This window comes from Oxyura jamaicensis, chromosome 1 (assembly GCF_011077185.1).
Source record: "Oxyura jamaicensis isolate SHBP4307 breed ruddy duck chromosome 1, BPBGC_Ojam_1.0, whole genome shotgun sequence".
In the NCBI taxonomy this organism is placed as follows: Eukaryota; Metazoa; Chordata; class Aves; order Anseriformes; family Anatidae; genus Oxyura; species Oxyura jamaicensis.
In genome coordinates this window covers 70,196,190-70,220,304 of record NC_048893.1, presented here as the reverse complement: position 1 = coordinate 70,220,304, position 24,115 = coordinate 70,196,190, and the positions used below count along the sequence as shown (strand labels likewise).

Here is a 24,115-nt window from a genome sequence, read left to right as displayed (position 1 = left end):
GAAATGAAATTAGTGACACGTGCCAATCTTTTATTTCGAGGAAAATAACTCACGGTGGTGGTGTGGTTTTGAGACAAACATCGTTGTTACCCTCTGCTGGCTGCCTCTTGTACTTTATCCAAAGCTGTGGCCATGTCTTAACTGAATCCCTCTTTTGATGAACGTACACACATGAATAGCTTTTATGAACAAGAAAGTAGCTCTGTTCTGAACTCATGTACAACCACTTAAGTTCTCAACTGATTGCTTGTACAAGTATTTGCAGAATCAGAACCTGGGGTGTGCAGGGTGGTGGCGCACTTGGGGAGCCCTCCCAGGTTCTCTTCTCCTTCCCATTGTTCTTGTGAGAATAGCAGTGGCATGAATGGGTGTTTTGTGTGCTTCCAGTGTAATTAAGCATTCTAATGATTTTACCTTAATTTGATATAGAAGGCCCTCCTTCAGAAAACACTTGGCTGCTTAACTTTATACCAGGGAGTAATCATGCAATTTTAGTAGTGAGCAAGAGTGGATAAATCAAGCTTTGGTGGGCACGGTGCCAAATTCTGGGGGGTTAGCATCAAGTGTTTAAAAAAAAAAAAAGTATTATATACATTTGCTATAAAATAAGATGTGGGTATTGCAAGGGTCTTTAAAGATGTTTCAGGTATCATTCTGTCTTTAAAGTGTTGATGTTTGCAAATTAACTGTTAGACACTCCTTTAAGTTAGGAACATATATGTAATATGCATTGTTCCCTTCAGGAAACTGGGGATTTACTAAATTAGTAAGAAAAATTACAGTAGAAGGTGAAGAATCACTTTTTTTTTCCTTCCATCAGCTGTGTGTTGGAGCATTGATGGTCTTGTTTTCAGTAGCAGAAAGTACTCGGGGAATCTGATAAAACCAAGCTGTAAAGGCTCTGTGTATCTTGAAAAGACGGCCTCATAGCTGTTAAGTTTAGACATGATGGCATTTGATCTGTAAAATCACATACATTATGATAGAGAGACCATAATGCCCGTGTTCAGTAGGGAATATTAGAATGCAGAATACATAAGTTTTAATAGTTGGGCACAGATGATAACCCTTTACCAAATTATATGTAGGTCAGCCTTCTTTCCCTAACGCATGGACCACAGATAACAACATATCTGACAAATCTAGGCTACTGCACCAGCACCATTTTGTGGTACTTGCTTGGAAGTATGTTTTTCTTCACCTAAAAGTTGTGTGTAACCAGGTAACTGTGAAGCAGAGGCATCTTTAACTTAGCATTTTCTGTTGTACTAAAACAAACTAGGTGTAAAGGGCCAAATCAAAGACTGTGTAGTTTCAGATTTTGCCCCTTTAATACTGATTCTACTCCCCCCTCCAGCTGAACTTAAGTACTTAAAGGTAGAGTAATTTCTGGGGGATTAAAATGATTCTTAGATTGTGATTGCAAAGATAATAATTATGAATAAATGAGTTAACTGCGCTTTTCTTAAAAAGCACAGAGAAGGCGGAATGGGAAGGAAAACAGCTCAGAGACCGGAGAGAGCCTTCCCAGCACACAATGGGTACACCTTCCAGGCCCATGGCATGCCTGCATGTCATACTACCCAAAGGCACATTCTTCCTGAGGTGTGAACTGCTCTAGCCAAGCTTTTAAAACCTACTTTCAGGATAAGAATTAAAATACAACCTGTTGCAAACATTGTGAAATAAAGGAAATAAACACTTAGATAATGTTTGAGAAAGACATTTGCCGGTATAAACACATGATATGATTTCACATAAGTATGTTGGTTTTTGTCAGCTTATGCCTACAATTTTAAGATGGAAAGGCAATATGATTCCATTTATAGCACCTCACTCTTCAGAATTCTGATTTGAGCATAGAATATACCTCTGTTATTTGTACAAAGAGGATAGACTACAACTTTGAAAGTGGCGAGGGAGGGGTGTCTAACATGAAACTGAAATTTAATACTATTCATTTTAAGTAAGTTTTATATCACTTTCTTTGAAAGAATAATACAGAAAGGACTCTTAAATATTAAGTTCTAACATGTAACTTTTTAAGGCAATTAATGACGCACATGTTATGTCTTAGAGCAACCAGAGCTTGAATAATGTACTAATAGGTCCATCGTTACTAGTCTTCGTAACTGCAAGAAATTCCAATCTCCAACAGGGGAAACCAATATCCTGGGCATAGTAAAAACAGAATGAAGGATTTTAGGACATTAGAAAGTCTTAAATAACTTAAAATATCTCATTATGTTGATTGCTTTTTATACAGTTTTAAATTTAAATTTTCCTTGTAATTAAGTCAATGTCAACACAGGTAATCATGAAACTAATATTTAAACTAAACAAATTGCTTTTTCCCTATTTTTTTTATGCTTTTTCTTTTTTTTTTTTTTTTTTTTTTGACTGAAACTGTTGTTCAGATCCCTATTGTAGCTGTTCAATTGCCCAGTTTAGGAAAGAATTGAGCTTAGGAGCTGAACCTTTCTATTTGCAGATTAAGCTAGACATAATAAGGGTCCTTAACATCTCCTATTGCTATGCAGACATAGGCTGGAAGATTGAGTAGAAAGTGACTGCAGACTTGCATCACATTTAAAAATTTTTTATTACATTATAAATGCTCTTACCATCAGAAGTCTTAATGCTGTGATATTATTGAGATTAGGATCTTGAATCTAGGCATTTCTGTGGGTATCTATGATATTTTCTCCCAACAGTTTTATTTTAGACTTAAAAATAAAGCTTTGAATTCCTTTGCTACTGTAATCTTAACAAGCTAGCACTGTCAGGTGAACACTTAGTATATACTAACTTTCTCGGACATATACCAAATTAAGCTGGATAAATCTCTCTGATTTTTCATAACACTGTAGGAGTGTCAAGAACAACACAAAACAGTAAAATAACAAATGAGAAATTTGGACATAGTTCCTATACTTTAACACTGTTTAGTTTTTTACTACATGCATTTGACGTGTGACAGCAGGCTTGTCTGCCTTTCTTTTTAACTTTTCAACACCTAAAGGCATTACTGCTGGTGCTCCAACTATCGCATGATGATGCTTGAAGCCAAGCCAGTTGTAAGGAAATTTGTCACTGTTTTCTGTAGTAGTGAGCTGATAAAGGTCACTTCTTTAAAAGGAGCAACATGATAGTCTTAAAAAGGAGCGAGCAGAAAGCCACAGAACTGTCTCTCTCTCTTGTCCTTCAGTACTTATGTTCTTGTATCCATCTTTTTACCAGGGAAGGATTTTTGCTGGGGCTTTCTTTTATCCATATCTTCTTGTATTTCCAAAGGAAAAGCCTGTAGGTTTTCATTCATGCAGGGGAGACAGAACCTTTTGGAATAGAACAGACTACATTCCTGTTTGTTTTTTTTTTTAAAAAAAAAAAAAAAAAAAAAGTATTGTTAGTAGTACACAAAATGAACCACTTAAATTCCAATCTCATTAAACCACATTTGTATTTAGAATTCTTCTTCTGAATTAAATTATACTTCTAGGTTAAAGAACAAAGCAATTTTGCTCCTTCCTTTTCAGTAATTCTAACCTCTGGTTAGAGCTAACTATGTGAAAAATAAAAAAAAATGGACTGTAACAATTGCTAACCAAATGAACTATCACATTGTTCTTTTTAAAGAAGTGGCCTTCATCAGCTTACTACTATAGAAAACAGTTACCCATTTCCTTACAAGTGGCTTTTCTTTCAGCCACCACCCATGATTCTCCTGGAGTGATCACTAAATTCTGAACAGGATTTAATGGATTAGCAGGAGCTACTATTGCTGATGGATTATTCCTGGAGAGTTAAACATGAATAAAGACATCAGTTCATATGGATCAGAACATCTTTCTGGGAGTAAGAGATTCTTCTAAAGCTTCATTTAGCTTTTTGAGATTTCTCTTTACTGGGAGGATCTTTTGACTTCCTGCACTGGTATTTGAGACTTAAGGTCTCAGAAAGCTCTTCCTCACCAATTTCCACAAAATGGCCTAAGGGCAATCACTGTGACACTGTGATCTGGCATAGTTAACATTTGATTTGATTAGCAAGTGTTACAGACCCCAAATTTATATTTCATGCAGTTAGCTCTAACCAGATGCTACAGTTATGGAACAGAAAGAAGCAAAATTACTGGAATATTTTGATCTATTTGCAGTGCAGAGTTTGGACAACTGGAGGAGAAGTTTATTACAGTGATATTCCTTTGCCGTGCACATGTTCCTGTTGTGCCGATCACTAAATTCCAAATAGGATTTAATGGGTAAGCTAGGGCTGGTGATGCTGATGGATTTATTTGTGAGGTTTTAAGCATAAAGACATCAGATGGATCAGGACATCTTTTTGGGAGTAATGGATTCCGTGGTTTTTACCTGAACAGAAAAGTTTTCCTCTTGCCATGGTCATTTGTGGCTGGTCTTTCTCTGGGGGCTTGGCTTGTATCCTTCCGCATTTCTGTTCTCACTTTTGTTTCCCATACCTCTACCTGCACTTCAGCAGCAGGCAACACGTGATTATAACAAAATGACAATCACCCTGTCTCTGTGTGACTTGCAGTCCTGAGGAACAACATCTCTTCACCTATTGTCATTTTCTGCACTGGCTGCCAGGCTCCTTCATATTCACAGCAGTGTGAGACCTCTCAGTCTCCAAAAAAATGGTCTGAATGGTCTGAGGCTAGATTTCAGTCACCCAGCCTCCACAGCCTATTGTTTTTTTGTCTCTTGATATCCTTAATACTTTAAGCTGCCAATTAAAAAGGGAAGATTAGACTTTAAGTTGGTCCTACTATTGTTGTTTGTGTTACAATATGGCATTCGGCTCCCCCGCCACTAAGTTAAGTTCATGGCTCCATGGTGATGGACTCTGCACCACAGGCTACTGCTCAGCAATGGCAAAGGAGGGGAGAGGTGTTTCCCCCTCTCTGCAGATGGGAAACTGATATGTTAAGACCCAGCCACTGATGGATATACAGACACTCATCTTGCAGTCTTTTCGCTGAAATGAGTTGCCAACTTCTGCTGATTTCCACCTATGGGACTCATGCAAAACTATCACTATGAACCATGCACATCGAGTCCAGAGAAGGGCTACGAAGCTGGTGAGGGGCCTGGAGAACAAGTCTTACGAGGAGCGGCTGAGGGAGCTGGGCTTGTTCAGCCTGGAGAAAAGGAGGCTCAGGGGTGACCTTATCACTCTCTACAGGTACCTCAAGGGAGGCTGTAGCGAGGTGGGGGTTGGTCTGTTCTCCCACGTGCCTGGTGACAGGACGAGGGGGAATGGGCTTAAGTTGTGCCAGGGGAGTTTTAGGTTGGATGTTAGGAAGAACTTCTTTACTGAAAGGGTTGTTAGACATTGGAACGGGCTGCCCAGGGAAGTGGTGGAGTCCCCATCCCTGGAGGTCTTTAAAAGACGTTTAGATGTAGAGCTTAGGGATATGGTTTAGTGGGGACTGTTAGTGTTAGGTCAGAGGTTGGACTTGATGATCTTGAGGTCTCTTCCAACCTAGAAATTCTGTGATTCTGTGATTCTGTGATCTAGATGCTGGGTCCACACACCTCTAATCCTCCCCTTCTCTCTTGGTAATGGGCTAATTCAGCCTACCTATTGATTTAAAGCCCTGTGAATTACACTTAGTGTGTATGTTCAAGCCCTTCTTTGATCATTATCCTGATAGGACCCTGTCCTTAGTTGGATAGCTCTTTAATTCTTTAACGTGTTTTACCCCTTCTGCAACCAAGGCAAGACGGAGCATTTTCATTACAAACTTAATAGTCCAGTGCAGGCAAAACTGAGCTGCCAAAGCTGACTGACAGAGATTATTCCTGCTTTCACAAGGGGTATTACCTTAACCACACTTGTAAAGGAAACTCTAATGTAAAGGAAAGGTTGTGTCTAACCTTGTCCAGGAGTGACCTTACATGACTGGAAGTTGAGTGGAAAGTAGCTGTAATGTTACATTTATCATTTAATACCTACAACCATGTCCAGGATCAGTGTTTACTCAGCTTCTGCTGTGGTGAGCAGTAAGGGATGAAATGTGCTCCCTTTCTACGTTTCTTCTCTAAAAGCCACTTCTTTTAGGTATTTAAAACCTCTGTTAAGTTTTGCAAGAAAAAGTAAAAGCTGTTTTATATGTCTAATATGGTCAGGTTGTATCATTTCCTCTCCCCTTTTCTGAAACAGGAAAAGGGAACTGGAGCTTTCTAAGGACTTTTACCAGTATTTTTATTATCCTCCTTTTTATATTTTTTGGCATGTTTTAAGACATTACAGATAATCATTAGAATTATTCCACTTGGACCAAATGCACTTACCAATACATTATGCTAAAGATTGGTTCAGCAGGGTGATGTGTGCTGCAAGCTGATTGAAGTAAGTGAACTTGGTGAAGCTTCAGAGAATATTTGAAGAAGTGAGCTTATGACCATTATGCAGAACAGTTGCTAAGTCTTGACTTACTTTGACATGGAAACTGTAAGGGAAGACCCTTCAGATAGCACAGGGTGTCTCACGAAAAGCCTAAAATCTGATCAGCCTCCTTTGATATAAAAGCTAGCAAATTTAATCCAAGCTCTTTGCCAAATCTAAGGTCAGAAAAGTCTTACTTTTACCACATTAGCCTACTAATATTTTGAATTAACTTAAAAATGACAGCAATCTATCACTGAAAGCTTTCCATCATACTGGTCCAGCTTCTTTGCAACAGAGGCCCAAGAAAGAACGATTTTCACTAACTTCAATTCCTATGTTAAAACATTATGGAAGCACTCAGCATAATGCTGAGTTGATGTACTTGGGTCAAACACAAAAAGGAGCCAAAAACAACCCACAGAGATATTATTGTGACTTTGGATCTTTCTACTGTCTTGGAAAGTTTTTACTTCCCTGCACTCTAATCTTCCCTACATGAAAGAGGAATAGTATGTGTTTACCTACTTTGGTGTGGGTGTTTAAAGCATTATCATTTATGCAGCTCTCTTTCAATGTTACCTAAGCAGCATTGCTAAATAGATTTTGAAACCATAGTTGTATGCATGATACACTATCTGGCCTGGCCAGTTCAATAATTTACAATCAAGGTTTTGCCTTGAGTGATACCATCAGGGGAATCTTAAAGACTCAGATAACAACAAATAAATGACTGACATATTTCTACAATAACCAAAATAGGCAAGAATGCCAAAAATATTAAAAGAGACTTTTACTGCCTCACTGCTAATGTCCTCCATACTGTCATGCCCTAGATTAACTGAAAGTTTTAATAAATATTTTAAAAGAAAAAGGCTCACCTTCATTCAGAAAAGGCACACTGTGTGGAAAGATACTGAGGCTGAAACTCAGAACTTCTGACAGATTTTATTGTCAGACTTGAAAATACCTGTTAAATCCTTCATAAAGTCAACACCCTTAATTTGAGAATGCAAATAGTGAGATGAGCTCAAGTTTGCCCCAAATGTGCCTGAGATACTAATTCCATGCTGCTAAAAAGGAGGGATAAACCTGACTTGTTATGGCAGGAATCAAGCTCACAAGCCCAAACTATCTGGCTAGCTGTACTTGCCTGTATGTTTGCTCCTCCTCTGGCTGTGTGTGGGAGTGAGGCAGCTACCAGCCAAGACAGGGACATTGTCACTAGGAAGATCTTGCTCACATGTCAGCTTTGCCTCCACACAGTGAACACGCACACAACTGCCCTAAGCTTGTTGGCTCTGGAAACTTGACCCAGCTATCGAAAACATAACCAGAGAGCACTGAGGCTTCATCTGATTCCCATAGGAATCCTCAGGTAGTTCCAGAAAGAAAAACAAGTCTCAGTTCCAAACTCTAATCTGACCTTTTGGTGATTTTCATTCATTTAAATGACAGAAGTGACTTCAGAAAAGGGAAACAAACCTAATCAGGAGAAAGGTGCTATTGCATGCTCTCCTTAGTGCAGTGGACCAAATCTATCCTTAGTACTACCTCCCTGCAAGTTAGATTAACACCTAAACTTGTCCAAGAGTGCCAATTTTCTTCAGCTGTGTCTGCCTAACCCTCTAAATTTTGTCAATGTAATTTGACCCTTTGTTTTTTGCTCAAGAGAATTTCCACTAGTCCAAACAGAGAAATTGTCAGGCATCGGCACGTGAACTGTCTCAGTTGTCTGTAACATCTCACCTCTTGCTCTGATCAAGTTCTTCATCCTACCTTCATCCAATTATAACTGGCCACCAGAAACCATAAAAAAAAATCCACAGCTTTACAAAGTGCACATCTGTTTTTTTGTTGTTGTTTTGTTTGTTTTAAACTCATGCTGCCAGCTACTTTCATCAAGGATCATGTCACTGAAGCTGGCCCCTAGCAACTGCAGCCAGAGAATGGGCTGAAAAGGTTGGATTTGAAAATTGCTGAACATGACACGTTAGCTGACACCAAGGCACATGTGATTTAAGCACATTGCTCCAGGTTAAGAACAACCACTTTGGCAGAAAGGCCAGGATCTGGCGGCTATCTGTGCTGACACAGTGGTGTCTGGTTGAACAAACGCATGCTGTTGTCCAAGTAAACAATCCGATGACATGTCCTCATGGGTTGAATCACCCATGCATCTGACTATTGCACAAGTTCTAAGTCTCTTTCAGCCACAGAACTGGCTTGATGAGGGAAAAGAGTGCAACCTTGGCTTGATGAGGGAAGAGTGGAACCTTGAGTTTTACCAGTTCATTCTGCTGCCTCAAAGAAGCACAGTATAGCCTCCAGACACTGATAACTATGTAATAACTTGTCTTCATTTTTGCTTTGAACTCACAGCAAACAAAGGGACCAGTTTGGCACTGAAGAGACATTATTAAGACAACTGTAATTTTACACCACCTTTCTGGACTGCACTCAGATTCCATAGCTTAAAGTTGCTTACTGGCTGCTATTCAGATTCTTCTTCAGAGGGCTATCCTAGCATTGCACAACTATCCTCCCTGCTCATTTTCTTCATCCAAGCTTTTGTAAATTGGATGGCAACCCTGTGTTGTAGATGCAAACCTAATAATCCATGGGCATTCATAACCCCTTTAAGGAAGAAAAATCTACCATTGGTATAGTACAATATACTCTAAGAAGGAACCTGAAGGTCTTGAAGTAATATGTGAACTCCACTTCATTTTCATGTGCTAATAAGGTAGAAAGAGCATGAATTGTTTTTGTGAAGCTAGACTGTGCTCTTCTGTAAATGGCGCACTTAAATTTGCTGATCATCTCTATTTTATACAAAGAGCTTTATCTGGGGGAATCAACAAGAACATACAATTAGCCTGCCTTAAAAATAGTCTCTTTGGGTTTTTGTTGCTTGCTCTTTCCCTGATAGATCACCACGTCTGGAACAAAAAGTGATTGAAGAAGCTTGTTTTGATTGCTACTTACTGTACCAATGCACACTGATCGGCCACACAAACTGCACAGAGACCCAATGATGAGGATTTTTCCCTTGTCAGGTGTGAAAGGATCCTTCATGACATAACAGTCTTCCAAAAGCCTGTAAGAGAAGAATGTCATGCTTTTAAAGGTAGATCTTGCAGTATGGGAAGAGTAGAAAGGAGGCAGTTGGGGAGGCTGAAAAGGCAGTAGCCTTCTCTTCTTGATTTGCATGGCCTGGTGTTGGACGAGGCAATGTAGCAGCTATGCAGCTCCCTTCCTCTTCACAATCAGCACTGTGACTGCCTTCAATCCTATAATATAGCAATTTATATCTTCCAAAATTAGGGTAACCAGTGATAATCTCAACATTGCCTTATTAGTTTTGTTGTTTGTTTGTTTGTTTAGATGTTTCACCTTCACATATTCCTTATGGTCCATTTTTATGACAGGCACTCCTTCACAGGATTCACTACCATGTCAAGTTATCATCTCAATTGCACAATTTTAAGTAGGCTTTCTCTTCCGAAGCTGTCTGCACCTGAGTATAAAATTAAAAGAGCTTTTACTGCTCTTAATTATGTTGGTGCTGTAAAGCTATGGTTCTCACCTCTTGCTAGCAGGACCTACTAGCACAGAACATTACAGTGATCTGAAATATTCTTACTTTATGTCAGAGACTGTACTGTTTGCTTCAGGGTAACAAGGGAGCACATTTATTAATAATTTGGCAACCTGCTTGGGAAAGACTAAGGCATTATTCTTCCTGGGAGCTCCAGGCAAAATGCTGCAGAAGTCTGTTGGGTGTCTGTCTGCACAGGGCACCCTGCAAGGCTGGCTTATTCTTGCATCAAGCTTGGATTCTGTAGTAATATGGAGTACAATATATACTCAAATGGTATCCTGTTAACTCATACTACCTTTTAATTGCCTACATACACACACACATGTATGTACACATGCATCTGTAAGTGCATTCCTTTCTCCTTTTCCCTCCACTCAAAGAAAAAGTGGCAAGGCTTAAGCCTTCCACTGCTAGGAAGAACCAGGGATGTTTACATGGCAGATCACTTTCTCAACAAGTCTTCTAGTGTATAAAGACTGGATTAGCTTTACAAAGCTCACCTTGTGAGATTGTCTTAATGTAGTTATCATCAGTGCAGAGTCCAGGCCATTTTACAAGCCTTCAGGTTTGGCATATCTTTCCTGCAGCACTGCAATTAGGCTTCATGAGTGGACCAGAAAGTAAGTCAATAAAGATAGAATGCAAAGCTATTTTTTCTATGTATATACAAAAATGTTATGCTTCAGCATTATTATTTTGCTTTTTGAATCCCAGCAATTCAAATAAAGCCAAGATGCTAAAACTGAGCTTGGATAACCTAAAGTTAAGGTTCATGTTCAGCTTTGATTCACATTCTTTATAAAAGGAGATGATCAAAGGAGGTCCATTTCTCTTCTCAGTGGAAAAGGGGAAAAACAGTAGCACTATGGGATTTGTAATGATAGAAATACATTTGCTTAAGGATAACACATCTGATCTCAGCCCAACTAGGTGGTGACCAACAGCTGTTTCCATTTTGTAAGAAAGCGAGCAGTCTTAGTGGGGTGAAACACTAAGTGACATGCCTGACAGTTCTAGTGAGCTCATGTTTGCCTAATGGACTGGGATGGCCTCAACAGAGCTGCTCACATATTTAAAGCTGTTTTGTTCTGTGGAGAGTTTGATGTCTGCAGACAAAGCAGTAACTGCATTTTTTCTGGTCAACCTATCCCCACTTGGCAGAGGTGAAAAAGGCTTGAATTTCCTAAAACATAGGTATGTACTAAACTGCCATGCTTTAATGTCATACAATCTGACAAAGAATTGTCTAATTCATGCAAGAAAGCATTGCTGTTCAAAACTCCACATGCCAAACAGCTCTTAAAAAGTGAATTTACCATACATATTTAATTCATACAGCATTTATGTTTTGCCCAGGTGACATGGCCACAAGGAAAGGGCAAGTTCCAGAAATGCTGTGCTGACAGAGTCAATGGTATTCTGCTAAGTGAATTATGGCACAGGTAAATTGTAGAGTGGCCAGCAGGGCTAGGAAATACATTAAATACAAATCTTTGCATGGCACTGAAGCAGTATCATAAAGTTGGTATTTGTCCTTGCTATCAATGCTGTAAATTTTATTTTTTCCTTTGGAAAAAAGAGGTCACTAAGTACCAAACCTCCTATTCAGGGTCAATATGGCATATTACTGGGTTCACACATTGCACATCATTCCGCAGCACAAGGCTTCTGATGCCCATAGCATAAATGAAGTCTGTAATGTGAAAGACTGTACTTACTCGATAGAGCGTGTGTTTGGTGGTTTCTGCCCATAGTACATGTATGGAGCTGTTAAGCCACATAGCTGACATTTGAACTCTCCTATAGGCTGAGGTTCTTTGGGAGAATCCATCTTTAAGTCACCTACAAGAAAAGCAAAAATCTTACATCTCCAAAATGCAGTACATGCCTGCAACTAAACAGAAAATTGACTATTGTAAACCCTCGTTAATACATCTTATCTCCCAAACCAAGTTGGTTTCCTATGTCCCAGTTAAATTTCCAAATTCCTCAGATAGGCTTAGAAATTACAGAGTAGGAGTCTAAATATAAAAGTTCACCTATTCGCTTAGAACTTGAATCTGGTGAAGGGCCTGGAACACAAGCCCTGTGAGGAGCAGCTGAGGGAAGTGGGATTGTTCAGTCTGGAAAAGAGGAGGCTCAGGGGAGACCTCATTGCTCTCTACAACTACCTGAAAGGAAGGTGTGGGGAGCTGGGGGTCAGTCTCTTCTCACAGATAACTAATGATAGGACTAGAGAGAATGCCCTCAAGTTGTGCCGGGGAGGTTTAGGTTGAAAATTAGGAGACATTTCTTCTCAGAAAGAGCAGTCAGGCACTGAGACGGGTTGCCCGGGGAGGTGGTGGAGTCAACTGTCCCTGGGTGTGTTCAAGGAAAGGTTGGACCTGGTGCTTAGGGACATGATTTAGTGGGTGATATTGGTGGTAGGGTGGTAATTGAGCCAGATGATCTTGGGAGTCTTTTCCAACCCTACTGATTTTCTGTGTAATCTCCCTGTATCTAGGTAGAATATTGGCCCATTCAAACCACACAGGACAGAGGTGAAGGTACTCTCAAAAATGTTTGGGTCCTATACCTTTTATGAAAATAGGCAGAAGAAGGAGGCTCTGCTTTACCTTCATTGAAGATACCCGTTTATTTCTATAAATGAGAGATTGAAATGAGATGACTGAAAGATTTCACTACAAAGGTGTAGTTATCAATACAAGGCAGAAAACATCAGAAAACATCAGATCATGCTTCATCAGCTTTGGTGTTTATGATACTACTTGTTTAAAATCTTGGCCATGGATTTCCATTTGGGAGCTTAGCCTTCACCGATTCCACTATCTGAGAGTCACTCTGTGTAGTTTTCAAAAAGTGTGGTGTGGCATGTATTCTTTTAGGACTGATTTTTTGTGTATGCATGATCAGATCAAACACAGCTAACCACGTCCGTGCCCAAAACTTGCACCTATTCATGAATGAAATGTGTTCACTTGTTTGCAAATCAGGTATCTTTGCTCACCTGCACCGTTTTCTTGAATGGACACTTTCACCCTGCAGCTAGTAAGAGAAGTCAAGTTTTAGCTAACGCCCTCATGCCTTGCACAGCATGCAGCTTTCAGCTATAAACCTCTCAGCTTTTTTTAAGTGAACCAGAGCTAGCATTAAGCTGTTCAAAAGGTGGATGCTAAGAAGTCAGATTTGGACAATATCTGAGCAGTTACACTGTCCATGCTCAGAGCTGAGCTGACATCCAGCTCCCTGCTGCCTTAAGGACAGAAGGTCATTCCCCCCCTCTTTTTAGCTTTCCATACGTACCCTTCCCCTGCAGAGCTGATTCAGTTCACTAAGGCTATGTCTCTATTTATGTTTCAGCTTAGGTTAGAGGTGTTCTTTGGGAACTAATTGCCTGACTGTCCCCACTTGGTCTGCATCACAGAGCAGTCTTAAAGCACACAAACCGGACAGTTTCAGACAGAGCTCACATGAAATACGTACTCCAAAAGCATACCTAACACACCCTGACCTGAACACCCAACAGGCATTCACTCTACAGGATAGGACTTGAAATACCCTGAAACATATAGAGTGGGCAGCTGATACCTGGCATCAAATATTTCAGTCTATGGTTTCACTTATTGTAACACACCAGTTACTAACGTAGTCAAAAAAAAAAAAGAGCTACCTTTTTTTTTTTCTTTTTCTCAATGCCTTTTATTTTCCTGTTGTGGGATAAATTGGCTTTCAGAGGAATCCAACAACTGCTAACAGTAGTAGAAGAAGCACAACTACACAGCCAGAACGGGAGGGCTGAGATGAGGGACCTGTATTTCCCCCTTTCAATGACAGTAAGCTGCTATTTCTGCTTACCCTATGTGGTGAAACTGAATCCTTAGAGACATATGCTGCTAAGGTGAATTGGGGGCAAGGTGAAGTAGAGCTGTGACTACTTGTCATGTAATATTCCAGAAGAACAGGGAGCCCCAAGGTCCTCAGAGGTTACAGAGGCTTCATAACAGACAGTTCATAAAGTGCCACCCAGTTAAATCCTGAAACTTAACTTTGTGAATAATCTCCCTTACCTTGTCACTCCTTTACCACCAGCTTTTCCACTGCCGTTCCTGGCATTTCTGTGATACAGGGAGTTCTTCAAATGTAACACAAATGGGGCTGCATACTAGTTTCATAAATAAAGACAACTCTTGAATACCTAAGGCAGCTACATTTTTTGCAAAGTGATGTAAACCCTGGATGTTATGTATTTTACCTATCTCATAGGGAAATATAGAAAATTTTACTAAGTGCCTTCAGATTTTTCAGTTAGATATAAAGTGTGTACATAATAACATATTTCTCCCTGTATATTAAAACTGGGATTCTTCAAACTATACATATTCGAATAAGAAGCCTGCTTTTTGACCCTTGCATTTTAGGGTTAAAACATAAGTCCCACAAGCATACCTAAAGTTACCGTTTTTGTTGGCAGTCAGTAGCAATACCAAGACATTCACCTGTCTGAATGAAATTCAGTCTAGCACACTATGCAATTTTTGGACTTTTTTTTTTAAGAGGAAATAATTAACCCTATATAGGTAGAATATGGAAAGTTATTTGAATTAAATAGAGAACACCATTACAGTGATCGTTTTGTTAAAATAAAGCAAAATGCTAAGAAAAACAAACAAACAAACAAACAACAACAACAACAAAGAAGTATATTTATGGCAGTTGGTATCACAGACTTTGGAATGAATGTGTCCTTATTCCAAGTCAAAAGAACAGCCCCGGCTTCAGAGCTGAAGTGTGTTAGATATAGAAACACCTGCTCTCTTATGGAGAATGTCTCTACTGGAATGTAGAAGAGAATCTGTTCAGTGACTACCACTGGGAAGGAATGATATCTATGTACAAACAGATTTTTGGCTATGCCAATTGAAAAGCATATGATCCTGCCTGCAAGGCAAAGATGAATTTATGACGCTTTCCATTTTACTTCAAGCTTGTAAGTCACTAGTATCAGCTGTACCAAGTTTTATTTCATTGGGAACGGCATTTGTCCTGAGAGCGTGTCTACACAACAGCACTTAGGAAAGTTAAGGTCACTAACTCAAGGTGTGAAATTAACACGTACAGATTTCAGGGTGAATACTCCCACTTGGAAGAAAAGTTTGCTATATAACAAAGTAAAGCCATTCTCCTTCTGAAGGAAGAATTTTAATGACATGCAATAAACTTTTAGTTAATGCATTTGCCTCACAGCTTCAGTCTAAACCAGCAAGCAGAAAATTCATACTCACAAAAAACTTCTGGTACTTCCAAAAAGCTCATCTGCAATTAAAGAACCGTATTTTTATGTCAGACAACAAATGCACAAAAGCAATTCTGGGATAAAACCACAGTCAAGATAGACAGACACTGAGAGACACCAAGTATATACCAATTACAGGATGAAGGATCTCTTGAGGAGGTAAAAGTCAAGGACGCTAATCCTATTATAATCATGGCAGGTAAATTTGTGACCTCAAGTGACTCGAATCATTGCTAGTAATGGCACCAAATGTTTCTGTTTTCTTTGGGAATTTCTGAGGAAGCATGTTGTCCCAGTAACAGGTCATATGTCTGGCTGGTTGGGATGTACCAAAAAAATCTTCAAGAACAGCTTGTTTAGAACCAAATTCTGCCAAGGGTTTGACATTTTGGCTGTAAGCTGCAAGGTACTTGAACACATACTTACTTGAAGCACATGCACAGCTCTTCTGAAAAGAACAACACAGCTACCCACACACGCTTGATTACGAAGCAAACACGTAACTAGCACGCTCAGCAGAAACCTGCCAAGTCAAGCCCAGAATGCTGTAGGACACGTGAGGTTGGCCCACGTGTCATGGCAAGAGGTAAAGTCGGCAGATTTGAATGCCATACTGAGGAAATAGTTACAGTAAAAGAAAGGTGCAGGTTCCACAGCAGTGCTGTAACAGTGTTTCTCCATGCTGTGACTGATATATGATATCCTATGGATGGAGGAAATTGCTCCCAGTGCAGTGCTCTAGGGACTCCAAAAAACTTCAGGGCAGTTCTGCTTGGAGCATTCTGCTAACAGGCCTGGAATGCATGCCAGAAGTAATAAATCACCACCAAATTGTCAGAGTCAGTGGCAAAGTAGCGGCACAGATAAGTAATCTGATTTTCTTTGCTGGAAACCTTGTTAGCACAATGCAAAGGTTAAAGCCTATCTTAATAATCCACAGGAGACTTGTGTATTTCTGAATCACCAATAAACTAGAGTAATTATGCAAGAAACAAACTGCTTACAAACACAGACTTTGGTCGGAAGGGATGTCAAATAAAACCAACACTGATACACCTTTAATCCTCTCCAATTAAACCCATTTCTTCTTCCTGCCAAGATTTTCCTGCCATATCCAGTGTTGATGATGGTGACCTATTAAAATATTCACAGCTTGACCCCTGATGGGAAGGAGTGCTCTCTGCTGGAAGGCTAGGAGCCACTGAATTCATAGCCTGGTCAATGCCAAGTTATTCTGAAACGTTTGGCATGATATAAATTTAAATACACATCAGCACCAAGAATGCACTCACCTCCTTCAGAAAAATCATCTATTGCCCAATTGCCCAGCAAACAGATGAAGCAGCAGAACTTTCTTACTGCTAGTTAATCTCCACGTGAACAGCTCTCTCCCTCCAGTTCTTTCATGTTATTGCCCTGAAGGCATGTTTAGGTCACCTGTTGGCTGCCTCCCTGCTCTTCGTGAGTTGACTTACCTTGGGCTCAGGGTAAGGAATTAGCCCAGGAATGCAATTTCACCAAGCATGGCCATTTGGAACTTCTACTCTTATTACCTCTCCCAAAGATCACTTAACTGAATTAAGCCTTGACTTGTTGCAGCAACTTCTCCCTTCAGGCCAGGAGGCTGGTGCTGGTACTGCTATGTTCCCTCTGCTCTGACAGAACTGATGTCTCAGCAGGACACAGGCTTCCCTCTAGAAGGCCCCAAGCCCTGCTTTTTAATGACAGCTAGCCTGGGCTCCCTGTGGCAGCAGAATAAACAGCCCTGCCAGGGGCTACGTTATAGGGCTCGACTGGGAGGTAGCCAGAGATATGAAAGCATGTTTTCTGAACACTTGGAGAGAAGTGTTTGAGCAGGTAAATGTGTCAGCGGAAAGAAAGAAATAATATAGACAAGCAATCAAAAATATTCCTAATGTAAAAAGGTTTTAGAAACATAAGATTAATCTCAAAAAGGCACCTATCAATAAAATGCTTGATTTAACAAAGCTGAGAAACCATCACTTAAACAAAAAAAAAAAGAACAAACACAACACAACTAGCACAACTACTCCTTTCTGGAACATGGCAGCCAGCCAGCTCTGAATTAGACAGCATTTAATAAAGAATTTCAAATTAGGTGAGAATTTAACAGCTTCACACAGGAATGCTGCAACAGGGCACCAATTACCAGGTATATACCGCTGTCCTCTAGTGGACACATCGGAACTGTACAGCCCTGCTGCTTGGCTCTAGTGCTGCTGGTAGCTGCTGAGGATTCCTTTTTCAGCAAACCAGCTGTTATGAGTGACTCAGATGTAAAAGCCCCACTAAGTGGATCGTGCAGTGAGAGTGAATTAGAATAAAATAAAGGCAAGTTGCCCAAGCATGCATGGTAGAAGCCATCTCTCCATGTTTGTCTGCAGAAGCACGGTGAGTGGTGGACCTCTGTTGTGTGACAGAACAACCCTGAGGAGGGAGAACTGCAGGGTCATTAGTTCTTCCTCTCCTTCCCCTCCTCAGGCCCTGAAATTATCTATGGTCTTTTCTGTTCTTTTGCTCAATTCCCCTCAAAACTCTTTCTTCTACTCTCCCAACTGGCTTTCCTAAGCAGAGTGCAAATCTTATCACACATCATTATCATCCATGCTAACCATTCTATACATAAAATGGCCTAGAAATTAATTAAAGGAAGGACAAGCAAATTTGTTTCTCTTCTCACAGCAGTTACAGGGACTTAGTGGAGGTGAGGTAACATAGGACACCCAAACAATGAAGTGAACACAATTAATATAACACCACTTCTGGATCACAGCTATTCCTTGCCAGAAGAGGGAAAACAGACCTGAGGTCTGATTTTATTAAATCTCCCTTCTGGTGTAACGAGAATAAGTAAGCATGCTGTAGCCATAGCCTACCCAGTCCTGAACTGATTTTGTCCTCCCTCCGAACTGCTGTTCCCTATTATAACTTTGTTAGATTAATATCCATAGTGGGGAAGATGAATAAGGTGGTAAGGCTCTATTAATATATGTGATGATGCTTCACTTTAAATTGTCATTTAAGAAAAGTTATGGCAGGCCACACATGTACCAGTGAAAGTATCAGCGTGGTTAAGCATAATCTAAACTTAGTGCACACTTTCCTATATAGCCTAAAATAGGAGCACTAAGATTTGGTGGAAATGCAGGAGAAGGAACTCTATTGGGAAATAAGACACTGCAACTTGACATAATCCTGAAAGAAATAAATATAGCTTCAGTGATTTATCTCTCTGCAGAAAGCCAAGATGGTACTAGAAGGAAATATCCCCTACTACGTGGGGTTGCATGCTGCAGTGTCCTTACTGTGACAGCCAGCACCAGCTTTCCTGTGACCAGCAAAACATTCACACTAACAAACCGAAGGAAGATAATTCTTTCTAGTAAAATGTAGCTGATGCTCTCAGTTTGTTAAGACTGATCACGAGGTGAGGACTTCGTAACGGAGAAAAGCAAAACCTTTAAAAAAAAAAACACAGAACCGCTGGGGTAGTGTGGTATGGGATACATACTGCCTGCTTCAAGAAAGTTTGAGAACACAGAATGAAGTCCTGTCCCCACTATATGCATAACACCCTCATGCACATAGCCCCTGACACCTTCTTGTAGGCACGCCCTCTTCCCCTGAAAGGTGCATTCCACAAGCTTTGTTGTCCCAGCTGTTGTGAACAGCAAGCATGAGAAAAAACAACAGTGAGAGATGTCCCCTACGAAGCCCACTCCCACTTAACCCTTAAAGTTTTCTTTTCCAGGGTACTTGGTGGGAGCTCTAAAACTTCCCTTTTTTTTTTTTTTTTTTTTTTTTTTTTTTTTTTTTTTTTTTTTTCCAATTACAGTGCAAATCAGAGCTTCAGAAATGAGCTGGCAGCTTCAAGCCTTCCTCACTTATGCATGTAGTAAATTCTTTTCCTGACATCTAGCGATATGAAATAATATGAAATCAGCCAGGCACTACCACCATGAATTTTTACCATGTTTTCCAGTTAGTCCCTTTGCTCTTCTCTGAAAGACTTTGCTTCCAACCATTACTTGGATTACTTTGCCTAAAAACATGTACAGAAGCTAAGGCTGAACTTGCTTCTTTCAATACCTGATACTCTCACTAAATAAATATCAAGCCTCACTTCCATGATTTTCTGTAGACAGAGAGAAATTATATTCGTTATCAGACAGTGGGAGACATCTTTTACCATAGACAGTCTATTTTTTGTGTGTATGTTCTGTATTTTGCACAGCCTGTCAGCCAAGCATGTGCACTTATGTTCTTCCCCTCCAGAAGTTCTTTTGGACAAATTTCCTGCTCTGTTCATCACAGGTGAAACAGGAACAAGGCAGGTTTTTCACACTGACAGATCTCACAGCGGATGAAGGTGTACGGATCTTAAAATTCACCACAACAGAATGGTCTGCTCCTACTGGGTCATATGCAAGGAGAACAGATGTGCAAAATCAGGGTAGTTGTGTCTTGCTGCCCTAGAGGCTCAAAAATCCAATGACAATTGGCAGCAACCTCAATGAGTCATAAATATTTAAGTTATTTACGTAGCTTTTCTTTGCCTTCAGATCTCTTTGTTCAGCAAGTGTAAACAGGGCTAAGACCTCACTGAGGTCCAGGAGAAGAGTTTGAACTGCAGAGTAGAGCTAGTTAAGTAGCAAAGTTGATGGGGTCTTGATAGAAATTTTATAGGCCATATGTTTACATCAAGAGTTTATAAAAGTATCAGATACAGCTACAGATAGCACTTAAGCATGCTGTGAAGTTTATTTTACGGATTTAAATGCACATTTCCTTTTTGCACATATGCATACACCTGTGTTTAATTAGTAATAACTGAGCAATAGAAAAAATATGATAAAATTAACAGGAGGGGAAAGAAGGCTTAGCGGGGAATTATTACGTAGTTGGAAGACAACCTTATTAGAGGAAGCATGTTTCATGGGTCAGCTGGCCAATAAAAAGGAAAAAAACAGAAAGAGCAAGTAAAAAGGGTTCTTTTCAACAGGCACCAAGGAAAGGAAAATTACAGAACAATCACTGGCCCACTCGTGATTTATACTGGTTGAGCGGGTTAAAAAAAAAAAGTTTCAGCTTTTATTGGTTCATTTATTTCAGCTTTTTTGGTTCATTGATTTTTGTGCCAGCAAACACTCTCCTTTAGCAAAAAGGTTTAGTGCCTCAACAAGTCTGCAGAGCAACTCCTCATTCCAAGTCGGGTTAACAGAATCCAAATCTCTTCCTACTATTACCATCAAATAAAAACCTTCTTCAGTCAGAACACCTGCAAGGAACCCCAGGTTGCTTTATCTGTGCAGAATAAAAGTTTCAGGGGATTCTCCAGTGTTCTTGATGACGCAATTTTGCCTTATTTGTAGATGATGTACATCCTTACTGTATTTGAGATGAGATATAAAGTAATCCTTCTGTTGTAACAGCTATTTTGCCCAGCAAATTTCTCCCTTTACCTCAGAAATTAATGCATGAGGAAAACAATGTCTTTGACATTCCATCTTGGAGCATGAAGGACTTAAGTTTTTTCTACCTATCTTTAATTTCTTATCACTTTAATTATAAGGACATAGCTGAAGTAGCGTAACACCTTCATGTAGCATTAGTTATGGTCACAAAATTGCATTTGTATCAGTACACCTTGCAAACTAGACCAGTAAAGGGAAATTAATTAACATATGGTATCTTTGCATTAGCATACGTCTACCAGTCCCTCCAAGGTGTTATATTGGTAAAATCAGAGCAGGGAAAAGTACTAATGGAAAAATCATAACTAATGGACAAACATGAGTACTGAGGATTGGTCTCTTCTCCCTAGCACCATATGATAAGACAAGAGGAAATGGCATCAAGTTGCACCAAGGAAGGTTTAGGTTAGATATTAGGAAAAATTTCTTCACTGAAAGGGTTGTGAAGCATTAGAACAGGCTGCCACAGAAGCAGTTGAGTCACCATCCCTGGAGGCCTTTAAAAAATGTACATATGTAGCGCTTTGGAACATGGTTTAGTGGTGGGGTTGGCAGTGCTAGGTTAAAGATTGGACTAGATAATCTCAGAGATCTTTTGAAAACATAAATGATTACAAGTCACACTGGTATAACAAACTACTGGGACGCAAATCCAATTCTTTGATTCACAGATGCCTTGAGATGGAAGACAGTTTAAGAGATTATTCAGTCCATCACACTAAAGACACAACTGGCTTTATTTTGATGTCACTTTGCAGTGTTCATAGGCTCTTCTTCCAGCCCAGGTGCCTTAGAGACATGATTAACCTCTCTTCTTAAGAGAGGAGCCTTAGCACCTTTGTGATATGGAGGTATTCCCTGGGGTTCTCGGAGCGGATTCAGAAACTGTGCTACCACCTCCCGTACATATTGCAAACTTCTCATTTCCTCCTCATTTTTAAAAGGGAGTTGAGTACCTGAGAGGCCATTTGTACTCTGAATAAGGCACTCTGGCCTCCCTGTTTCTGTAGTTCTATGGCCCTCCCCGTCCAAACCTGTGATCCTACCAACTTGGTCAGGTGCAAGCAAGCTTGTACCAGAAACGCCAAAGCTGCACAGGACACAAGGTTTTCCCCCAAGCCCTTAACGCTCACTCATATGTACGCCCCAAAGCAGCACTCCGTACTGCCTTCAAACAGCCTGCAACTCCCTGTAGCCTCTCCGCAGCCCTCTCCAGGGCTGCACCCCACAGCTCCACCCTCAGCTCAAAGATCCTCATAAAACCACAGAGCGCTCCGCGGCTGTTAGGCTGTAGCACAGAGGCCGCGGGTTTCACACAACAAATGGACACCGGGAGCCGGGGCCGGGGCCGGGCCGCGCTGTCCCACCTCTGTCTCGGCCGACGGACGGGATGGGCCGGGCCCGGCCGGGAGGGAAGAGGAGGGGAGGGCGGACACACGCCTTTGATTCAGTGACTGCGCTCTGCCAGGCGCCTCCGCGCCCCGCTGCTGCGGCCAGCAACGGCAACAGCGCGCACACGGGCCCTGAGCTCCGCCCCTTCCGCCTCTGGCTTCCGGCTCCCTTCCAGGCTAGATCCCGCCCCCTCCTTAAAGGGCCAGCGGCTCTTCACCCGCTGAGCAGAAACCCCGCCGCCCCGCCGGGAGGGGGCAGAGTGTCTTTGCCTAATTAATAAATCGTTGCCACCCATCTGTGTCTGGAGTGAATGCTGGGGAGAGGCCGGCGCACAAGGGAATACGGCCTCTACGGAGCAGCCTGAGCTTAAACCAGCCTCAGGTCTCTAACTGCTTTCCTGGTTGACATGTAACAGGTCTATACCACCTACGTAGATCCCAGGTGTCTTTAATGTAAGCAAAGTCTGTCCTCTACTGACGCAGTCCAAGAAATCTTTTTATTTATTTATTTATTTATTTATTTATTTATTTATTTATTTATTTTTATTTATTTATTTATTTATTTTTTTCCCAGGGCTACTATGGCTCTGTGCTGGAGGTAATATCCCTGTTTCTAGGCAAGATCTAAGTTTGGGGCAAGTTGGGAAACTTGCTAAATTAGAATATAAGAATAGAAGGTAAAAAGTTACTATATATAGAAGGTAAATAGAAGGTTAATAGAAGGTAAAAAGTGTGCCACTTAACCCATGTGGCACACTCTATGACACTGGTGAATCACTCCAAGATCTGAAGAAAGGCTCATGCCCAAAAGAATCTCTCTTTTTTTTGAAAAACAAACACATAACAAAACTACATCTTTGGTCTTGAAAAAGATACTACCTCTCTTCACAAACTTCATCTAACAACGTTCTGAAAGAATATAACTCTCTTCCCACCACCAGCTCACCCCTCTGCAAATAACTGCAAATCTTCCCATGGTAGCCCTGTCTGCAAACTATTTGCTTTGTTACTTCCAAGCTGTCATACATGGCTTCGGTGTGATAGCTGGGAATGCTCAGGCAAGGAGTGAAGGTAGCATTTTCTGGAGCTATCTGTTGTGCGACCTGGTTGAGATGTGGAAGGAAAAGAGGACTTAGAGATGACAATGTTGCAGACAGGGACTGACCACACTGAGTGAATAAGACAGACTCTTTTCTGAAAATCTGTGACAGGCGGCTATCAGTTTCCCAAATTTCCAGAGAAATGCAGAGCCCTTTATTCCAGTAACTCTCTTTTGAGCATTCCTGGACAGGTGAAGCTGCCTTCTCTGAGGTTATTTGCAGCATAAAAAAAAATACTGTCATGGCACTTCAGTGCAACTTTTGCGCTTTGAGTACCCCAGGAAAGCAGCCGTGACAGAATGTAACAGGTATTGTTCTTTGTCCTCTCCTGGTCAATCCCATTGGAGAGTCACTGTCATGATCACCGGGTGGCTGGGTCAGATTGATTGGTACAGCACTTTAAGTGTCTAAGGCTCTAATTATTTCAGGCTTTGGCTGTTGTGGAGAACAGCCAGACTTGTCAGCATCACTGATAAGCAGCAGCCTTGGGCAAAGGAGAGTTTAGGAGCTTGTTCTTGTCTATCTCTTTCACAAACCTGGTGGATGGAGGTCCGCAAGCTTGGTAGAAGAGGCTGCTGAAGGAGGGATGGCCCTGTTTTGGTGGCAGAACAGAGTCTTAAGGTCCACAGGGCCTGAGTGAAACTTTTTGCTTCTTTATGTGTAAAATAAATATTAAAGTTAATACCCATGAGTAGGATAATGAGCTTAATGAAGTACATGCAAAACAGATATGACTCTAGCACTCAACTCTTCACTCAAATCATACTAAACATACTCCCAGGGAAGGAACAAATAAGGTTAGGATATAAAAGATTGATAGGAGT

General features: G+C 40.7%; 1 protein-coding gene across 2 annotated transcripts; it reads right to left on the bottom strand.

Annotated features, from left to right (window-relative positions):
* Positions 1-1,959: 1,959 nt before the first annotated feature.
* Positions 1,960-22,208, bottom strand: CDPF1 (cysteine rich DPF motif domain containing 1). 2 transcript variants are annotated; one of them, XM_035309035.1, is made up of 4 exons: positions 22,168-22,208; positions 11,731-11,854; positions 9,397-9,508; positions 1,960-3,361 (listed from the first exon to the last, which is right to left on the bottom strand). In XM_035309035.1, exons 2-4 carry the CDS (start codon positions 11,841-11,843, stop codon positions 3,212-3,214), a joined length of 375 nt encoding a protein of 124 aa, XP_035164926.1. In that variant the 5' UTR covers positions 11,844-11,854; positions 22,168-22,208; the 3' UTR covers positions 1,960-3,211. The 2 variants fall into 2 exon arrangements, with proteins under 2 accessions (XP_035164926.1, XP_035164923.1); XM_035309032.1 differs by lacking the exon at positions 22,168-22,208 and adding an exon at positions 12,588-14,662.
* Positions 22,209-24,115: the final 1,907 nt, after the last annotated feature.

Excerpts from the sequence above, each read along its gene's own strand:
- CDPF1 (XM_035309032.1), bottom strand. The coding sequence starts at position 12,633 with ATGAAGGTAAAGCAGAGCCTCCTTCTTCTGCCTATTTTCATAAAAG. Across the intron at positions 9,509-11,730 it reads CCAAACACACGCTCTATCGA|GCTTTTGGAAGACTGTTATG; the intron begins GTAAGTACAGTC and ends CTTCTCTTACAG. Across the intron at positions 3,362-9,396 it reads GATCAGTGTGCATTGGTACA|GAATGTAGTCTGTTCTATTC; the intron begins GTAAGTAGCAAT and ends AAAAACAAACAG.